Raw genomic sequence first — 9,321 nt, forward strand, 5'->3', positions numbered from 1 at the left:
TAGTAATCGTATTTCTACGGATAATGTTATTTTGGCCTCTGAATTACCGGGTATCTTTAAAAAGTGCACTAAAGGCTCTTACATGTGTGCCAAGTTGGATATCAAGAAGGCTTTTGATTCTCTCTCTATAGAATTTTTATTGCAAAGAATGGCTCAAAAGGGCATCCCCCCTATTCATTAATTAGGTGAAGGCTAGTACTTCTAATCTGCATTTCTCTATTTGCATGGATGGTGGCCTGGAGGGCTTTATCCCTTCCTCTATTAGACTACAACAGAAGTGTCCCCTCAGTTCTTATTTGCTTTGCTTTTCCATGGATGCTTTATCATGTTTATTTGATAATATGGAGGAGGGAAGTTCTTTTCAACCAATGCAAATTAATGGTCTTCAAATTTCGCACCTTCTTTATGCTGATGATGTGCTAGTATTTGGGAAAACTTCCGTGGCTAATTGCCAAGTGTTGAATGATATTCTTCATACCTTTGCTAGCTCCTCTGGCCTCAAAGTTAATTCTGAAAAAAGTTTCATTATTATGTAAGCCAATACCCCCTATCTTAAAGATATTTATGATTCCCTCCAAATACATAACTGCTACACGAGCTTCATTTACTTGGGCATCCCAATATCTATCAAAAGAACCCCCATCTCTCAATCCTCCACCCTTCTTGATAATATTTCTAACATGCTTTCCGGGTGGAAAGTAAAGTCTCTCTCTTTTGCAGGCAGACTTCAGTTTCTCTGCTTCACCATTCGGAATATTATTGCATACTGGATTCGTGGGGCTATTATACCTAAAACCTGTTGTAAACACATTGCTAAACTCTCAGCTAAGTTCCTTTTCTTTGGCGATATCAAGGCTAGAATGCTTCATCTAGTATCCTGGGCTAACATGTGTAAACCAAAGAATAAGGGAGGTTTGGGTCTACCTTCTTTTCAAGCTATTCGATATACTTTTGACTGCTTTCTAATTATTAGAATCTACAATTGGGCATCCCATATTTCGAGTTTATTTTTCTCTAATTATTGTTCTCCCTGGAAAATTTTTCCCACGCTCTCCTCGGCTATGTGGAAAAGCATATGCATCTCTGCCTTTCGAGCTAAGCCTAATTTGATTTTCAAAGTTACTAATAATTCCCTCATTATTTTATAGTGGGATCACTGGTGCACTGGTTTGTGTATATAAGAGCTCCATCATCACCATGCATTAACTAGGCTCTTTCCGGAAAATGCTCCTCTGGATATGCTCTTCTGGATATGCTCTTTGACTCTGTAGACTGGATACTTGCCCTTCTAAAATTCAAAATCTTATTGCCTCTATCCTATTATCCGTGATGGTAACTGCAACCGTTTATTTTGGGGATCTGAGGGTAAGCCAAGGTTTGGGAAATTTATTCAAGATTTTTATAAATATGATAGAGATGTCTCTTTGTGTAGTTTTGTATGGCATAAACATTATACATTAAGATTCTCTTCTTATGCATGGCTTTGTTTTGATGGAGGGTTGAAAACTGCAGATGAATTACTTAAAAGAAACATTGTCGTGGAACCTAGTTGTGTTTTATGTCACTCAAGTCTTGAAAGTGTATAACACCTATTCTTTGAGTGTGATTACACTTTTAGTACCATTACTAATCTAATACCTTCTCTCAACATCTTTCTATTGAGACAAGCTCAAGGTTGGAGCAGTTCAGGAACTGGCAGATTGGCATTTTACTTGATGGTTCTATGGGCCACTATTTACTATACCTGGAAGGAGAGGAATGATAGGAAATTCACCAATTATTTTAAAAGCTATTCGACCATTCAATTATTGATTAAAAATGTTGTGGCAATTAAGTTACTTAGATGGAAGAATGGGGAGGAATTCAAAGCTCTTAATGTAGTTTCTCTCGGTGTGGTTTTTGCTATTTCTGGACGTGGTTATGTTGGCCATGTATATCTGCTTTTTGCCAGTGTTTTGCTGGGTGCTTCTTTTGGATTGGGGGCGATGATGTTCGGGTTGCATGCTGTCTCTCTGAATAGCGATTCTTGCAACAAATTCTTATTTGATGGCATCTCTAGCAACCGGAGGATTTTCGACTTCTGAGGATGTATATCTTACTAAGCTGAGCATGCTTTGTTTATGTTCCCCTCAATTTATGTTGGGGTTGTTCATGGCTGCTTTAATTTTTCTTCTTAGCCTTTTTTTCTAAGAGCTTTATCTGATTAGCTTGATTTTTTGGCATATTCTCTTTTTGACATATGTATTTTTTGCATCTGCTTGATGGTCTCCCTCTAGCTACTTCCTCTAGCTCTTTGCCACAATTTTGTATTTTCTCTGCTTTTTTTTTTCCTACACATATAAAACTATTTTTTCTTTAATGAAATTTGAGCACTGCCCTCAATTTTCCCATAAAAAAGTAATAACCGTTAAATTTCAACAAAGCCATTTAACTTCATTGAATTCGAACTCGAACTTGATTCCTATCCAACTCTATAATCCAACACTAATGATTTATTATTATTTTTGTTTAATCTGATAATTCAAGACTTATCAGCTCGTTATCTTCTAATAAATTTGTCGTCGGTGAGTACATTTAAAATGGAAAACTATGCCCATGCAAACGCTTTGATAGCCACATAATTTTCCAGTGGTTTAATGATTCAGAGAGAGAGATAATAATATCTCCTGGCTGGAAACAGCAGCGTGGAAGAAAGGGACAATACAATTTCCTGTGGTCATGCAAATTGCATGTGGGTACGATGCTTACCTGACACACTTCCCTCACAGGTGGCAATGCGTTGTGTAAACTACAAAGAATCCAAAGCAAATCCCAACACAGCGAAAATAATAGAAGAGCATGAGGAGCTGCTGAAATTGACTAAATAGGAAGAAAAACAGGAGAAACTAACGGAAAAGAGACCAAAGAGGTCAACAATTTCAGCCCAAGCACAGCTCATGGCTTGAGGGGGAAGGATCCTCTGAGGTTCTATTTGCTAATTAGTTTATTCTAAGCTAATACCTTCAAAAGAAATTCAAAGCAAAGGACCATAGACAAGCCCCACAAGGGAGAAATTATTATGTGCGGAGGCCGGACATAGAACGCTACCAGGAGACCAATCAGAATGTATCACGTCAACTGTACCGAGCAACGGTATTGAGCAGTACCGATCCGCGGTACCGAAAGAAAAAAATGACATGACGGATTCTGTTGGTCAATGGACGTCGTCGGGCGTTCGCTCAGAATAATTAATCCTCACAAGGTAGGAGAGATTATTCTGTGCGGACACCGGACATAGCTTATCGTTCATAGGCAAATCAGGTGCAGCCACATCATCCAATACCGAGTTGCGGTACCGAATAGAGATTGACATGGCATATTTTCATTGAGCTATGAACGGCATTCGGTGTCCGCACCTAATAATTTCACCATCATAGAGGCAGTTTCATCTATGCAAATTGCAATTATTCATCAAGTACATGTTAGCAGGAGAGGGATATGTAGCCCTCACTTGCATTGAAAACATAAAAACGCAATCAGCTTCCTGCTCAGTTGAGGTCAGAGCCATACAATCCAACATACAGATATAAAGAGCATAGCTTTTAAGTTCTGCCAAAAGAGCAAAGATTGTTGAAAATTCAAATAAAGTTTTGGCTCAATGAAAGTCAACCAGCTGAATAACAAGTCAAGTCAGACTTTGAGTCAAACTTAAATTGAGCACAAATTGACTCGGATCAAGCTGGATCAAGATAAAATAGAAATGTATCAACATTTGAGCACATTTGAGCACAAATTTGTTTTAAGATGTCGAAGATTAATCGAGGTCACATCAATTTTTGGCTCGAATTGAGATCAGGTCGAGCCATCTTTATAGCGATACTCGGCTTCGCTTGATATTAGATTGAATGAGTTTGAGCCATTCTTAAGACAAAGTCAAATTGATCAAGTTCAGATCAGTAACAGGTCTAATAAAAGGGTAGGCTGCCCTCATTGACCTCCCCTTAGGTCTTTTAGGTTTCGTTTGGGACAGCTTTCTTACCGCTTCATCCAGATGCTTTTTAGTATAACAATTTTAATTTGTATAATAAAAAATTACTTTAAAAAGAAGTAAGAAAGACGTCCCAAACAAAATCTTAATGACAGAGCTATACACAGGGTACAAATATAATAAATTTTTATATATTGATACAAAATAGTCCTCCATCTACCAATAAAAAGTTAAAGCCACAAGCATCTAAAAGAAAGTAGACAAGGGCATCTCCCAATGAAGGACCTACCACCACGCCAGTCATAATTATTGCACCCACAAAGCACACAGGGACAACTAAGGCAAAGGCTAGGAAAGGAAGCCTAAAGGAAAAATATAATAATAATGAAAATTTGTTAGCAACCATTCTTTTGTATTTTATCACAGAAAAGGACCTTATTTACTCATCAGAGTCCAAAGGGTCAAAAGATAATCTTCATCAATACAAAAGAAGATCTAATTTGATTAATCAAAAAGAACAGTATAACTTAATATAACAAAGAAGGTAAAGAACAAGAGGAGCATAGACTCTCAAAAGAACAAATATGCTGAAGAAGATCATGTACAACAAGATCAAAGAAGATGGCCAGAGCTTTACCTCTACAACAATAGTCACCAGGGCTTCCCAGGCTTTTAATTCTTCTTGTTTAACAGCCTCATTCTTGAATCTGTAAAGAAGATTGAAAATTTTCCAGTTTTTCCATGAGAACAACAACAAAAGAATGTTGAAAGCTTTAAATTCAGGTTGTTTTAGCAGTGTGAGTATCATTTGAACGAAGATGACCGATTGTTAGCTCTTCAAATCTCTTGATCTTGTCAGCCAAGCGTTTCATGTTGTCATCATAAGCATATGGGATCTTCTCATACCATGTCACATTGCCTTTGACCGGCATTTGCACGAATTCTCGACATGGCTCCCCTAAGACATTGATGGAGTTATGATAGTGATAGTATCGAATTATGGATTCGGTTTTGTGTGTAGTTGGTCCAATGACATTCTCTGACATGTGAACTCCAGTTGCAAATGCATTTTTCGCTTGGATCGCATATTTTCGATCTCTCCTCACTCCCGTGATCGAATTCCTGAATACCAGCTTCTCAAATCCCCATTCCCTGAGAATAGCAGAAGGATTCAGAGGAAATGCTAAACATTTCAGTAACTCTTAACTTAGCTGCAATGGTAAAGTGGTAAACATTACAATATGCTTAAGCAGAAAAGTCACCAAGGAAACAATGAAAAGATGTTAATAAAGAAAAAGTGCAACAAAGATAACCTTTTTTCCGCATCTCTAATACAAAATTCTGGGTGGTCTATAACAAATCAGTGACCACAATAACAACAACATCAAGCCTTTATCCAACTATTGAGGTCGGCTACATGAATTTTTTTTCTCCATTGTGTTCTATTAAAAGTCAAATTCTCATTTAAATCTAATAAAAAACGTCATTTATAATATTTTCTAACCAAGTCTTTCTAGGCTTACTTCTAACTTTCTTAACATAGGCCAAATCTAATACATCTGCTCTACTAACCGGGTCATCAAAACGCCGAAGTTTTCTGAGCCCAAACCATCTAAAGTGATTTTGTCTGTATATGATAAGCTACTCCAACATTATCATGTATAATCTCGTTTTGCATTTTGTCTGTAAGAGTGAAGCCACTCATCCATTGGAGCATCCTCATCTCTGCAACACTTAACATAATTTTATGCTTCTCTTTTAAAAGTCAAATTCTAGTTTAAATCTAATAAAGAAATATCATTTCTAATATTTTCCAACCAAATTTTTTTAGATCTACCTCTACCTTTCTTAACATAAATCAAATCTAATGTCTACTTTCCTAGCCAGGTCATCAAAAGGCCGCCATTTTATGTAGCCAAACCATCTTAGGCGACTTTCTCTAATCTTATCTTCCACTGGCACTACTCCAACCTTTTCATGTATATGCTCATTTTATATCCTATCTCTATGGGTAAAGCCACTCATCCACCTGGGCATCCTCATCTATGCAACACCTAACTTAATTTTATTCTTCTCTTTTAATGGACAACATACGGTGCCATAAAGCATTGCAAATTTCACCACCATCATATAGAATTTTCCCTTAAGTTTGAGGGGTGTTTTTCTTTCACACAACTGGCCCGATGCATTCCTCCACTTCAACCATCCAACTTGAATTCAACTGATAATATCCCCATCTATTTCACCATCACCATGAAGAATAGATCCAAGATATCTAAAATGTGTACTCTTATTAATGACTTGATCGCCAAAAGTCACAATCCCCTCACTAGGTCTATTACCACTAAAATTACACCCGATATATTCAATTTTAGATCTACTCAAGCGAAAACCTTTAGACTCTAAGGTTGACATCCATAATTCAAGTTTACCTTCAACTCCCTCTCTAGTTTTATCAACAAGAAGAAAAACAGCAGCAAAAAACATGCACAGGGTGCATCCTCTTCAAACAGTCTAGTAAGAACATCCATGTCTAAAGCAAATCAGTGAGCACAGATTCAACAAAAAAGTTAGAATTCACCAGAATCACATATGATTCAAATGATACACTGGTGAAACTACCAATGTCTGCTTGAGCGATATATGCATAATAACCAACTAAACTCTTCAAAAAAAATACTGAAGCTTCTAAGATCCAAACACTGCATCTCAATTGCTAAGAACCTGGGAAATCAAAACAGCCAACTTTTACAGATCTCAAGTGCCCCCAAAGCCACGATGTCAACCCAAAAGCCAAATTCACAAATCTTTTTAGGCCTCATTTGGTTGCTTGAAGTTAGAAAAATCTTTTAAAAAGAAGAAATTTCTTAAATCTATCATTTTTTTGGATGTACTTACACAGAAATAATGATTTAAAACTGCACAAATCTTCTCAAAACTCCTTCAAAAGTTCTATTTGATGTAATATTTTGAGTTAAAACAAATTCATCATTTTCTGAAACATATTTTTTATTTCAAGTAGCCAAATCAGCCCATAAGTTTTTAAATCAAACCAAGTCAAACTAATAAAAAAAAAAAAATAGAGCAACCAAATGAAGGAAAATAAGATCTCATCTCACCTGGAATAATCCTCATTGGGATCCTTCACACAGAGAGCACTCGACATAGGATTCTGCTCTATGGTAAACTGCGTATATTTTGAAAGATCACCAAGCACTTTCTCCAGTGTCCTCCCATCCGGCAAATAAATATACTCATCCACATCAAAGTAAAAAGTCCAATTCGCCGCATGCCGATACCTATGAAGACAATCATTCACAACCAAGAACTGATTATAATAATACCCATCATACTCAGCCTGTGCTCTAATATCCTGCACCGTCGCCCTCCCAAGCTTCACCCACGGGTCAAGCACCGCCCTAACCGCCGGGCTCACTCCGCCGGCGTCATGGAAAACAAAATGCGATTTTGGACCGAAGAAGTGCGCGTGGTAAGCTAACCATTCCCGAATCCTGCTCGAGCTTAAGTCTCCATACAGAGATGAGCCGCAGTAGAGATAGTCGTACTTGTAGGGAGGATTGAAAAGGGATTTGTTGTAGGAGCCGGGCGATTCTTCGAGTGCAAGGAATTTCTCGTATCGGCGGGGAGAGGGAGAATAGTAGGCGTTAACAAAGAGTTTTCCGCCGGCGTTGTCGGCGTTGGGGACGATAGAGAAAGTGCAGTTGACGACGACAACGGTGTAGACGCGGCCGTAGCCCCAGTCTGGGAGGATCTTGTAGGCTTTGGTTCGGATGGCGGATGAGGAGCTGGAGTTGGGAACCCACTCGCATTTGAACCAAGGCTTACCGAAGACATGGGTGGGTTTGGAGGCGAGGCCGACAATGGCGAAAGTGGTGGGGCCGCCGCGGTAAGCACCCATCAAGACGAAGAGGGAAGCTGCGCTGCCGTAGGAACGGAAGGTGCGCAGATTGGGGTCGGTGTTAAGGCTGGAGCGAGGGCTGACGCGCGGGATTGAGGTGTTGGTAGAAGAAAAAGATTCCATTTTTTGCTTAAGAGAAGGGGAAGAGGAGGAGGAGGAGGAGTTGGTTTGGGGAGTCGAGGATATTGAAGCAGAGAAAGATGCGATTTTTTGCTTGAGGTAAGGGGAAGAGGAGGAAGGGAATTTTGGGGGCAGAGTACAGGAAGAGGAAGAAAGGAGGTATTCGTAGGGTTGGAGCTGCCAAATGGCCATGACGAGCGATAAGGCGACGAGGGTGGCGACGAAGGGCTTGGCATCAACGCAGGGGAAGGAAAGCGGTGAGGTGGACGCCGTCATGGCGGCTCCGCCGCCGCAGTCCTTCCTCATTTGCCTCTTCTTCCTCTGTTCCTCACACTCCCTTTCAATACGCGTTACACTGGCTCAGAAAATTTTACTGAGGAGTTCGTTTGGTCCTTCGGAAGGGGAATGTCGAAGGGGAGAAGAGAAGAGAGAGAGAGAGAATCTGGTGAGATGCAAGGGTTACGGATCAAATGGAATGGGGGAAAAGTTTCTCTCGGTAGAAGGCGAGAGGGACGGAGACAGAAGCGGTGGTCTTTGCTGCTTTTGGAGATAGAAAGAAAAACGGACTGCTCCTTTTTAACAGCTGTAATATTGAGAGCGCGTTAGTGCATAATACATTCTATTTTTCTGCACGTAATTTTCAGTTTGCCATTAACACTTCATAGCTTCTCAGCAAAGGAGAAAAAAAGCAATGTACCAATGTAGTTTTTTTTCTATTAAGACAATTGATGTCCAAAAGAAATATCTCTTTTCAAAATTTTCATTCATAATAAAATTAAAATACATTATATTCAGATATAAAATTTAAATAACAGAAATTTATATCATATATAAATAAATACTTAAAAAAATTATAAAGCCCAAGAGATATTAATATAAATGAGCTCAAACTTTCATGAATATTTCATAAAATAAAAAAAATCATAAATATGCATACAAAATAAATGAACACCGAACATTTTGATAGTATCTAAACAAAAATAAAAACATAAATAAATATCAAATGTAAAAACTTACACATTGGCCAATCATATTGCACAATCACATATTCCAAGAAAAACAAATCATCTTTGAGGTTTTATCTTCATGTGCTTATAGGATTAGTTATATTTTCCCTCAAAACTCAAAGCATTATTATAGATCTGAGAAGGAGCATGCAATACATTTGAGGTCTGCTCTAGAGATTTTGAGGCAGCAAGAGTTATATATTAAGTTCTCCAAGTGTGAGTTTTGGTTGACTAGCATTTTCTCTCTAGGGCATGTAATGAGCATTATATGTATTGCAGTAGATCCCCAAAAGGGTCAGGCTGCTTTC

The 9,321-nt window shown here is 38.4% G+C and overlaps 1 protein-coding gene across 1 annotated transcript; it reads right to left on the minus strand.

Annotated features, from left to right (window-relative positions):
- Positions 1-4,382: 4,382 nt before the first annotated feature.
- Positions 4,383-8,558, minus strand: LOC110115948 (galactan beta-1,4-galactosyltransferase GALS1-like). Its single transcript, XM_020849369.2, has 2 exons — positions 7,087-8,558; positions 4,383-5,119 (listed from the first exon to the last, which is right to left on the minus strand). Exons 1-2 carry the CDS (start codon positions 8,310-8,312, stop codon positions 4,747-4,749), a joined length of 1,599 nt encoding a protein of 532 aa, XP_020705028.1. The 5' UTR covers positions 8,313-8,558; the 3' UTR covers positions 4,383-4,746.
- Positions 8,559-9,321: the final 763 nt, after the last annotated feature.

This window comes from Dendrobium catenatum, unplaced genomic scaffold, assembly GCF_001605985.2.
Source record: "Dendrobium catenatum unplaced genomic scaffold, ASM160598v2 fragScaff_scaffold_879, whole genome shotgun sequence".
Lineage (NCBI taxonomy): Eukaryota > Viridiplantae > Streptophyta > Magnoliopsida > Asparagales > Orchidaceae > Dendrobium > Dendrobium catenatum.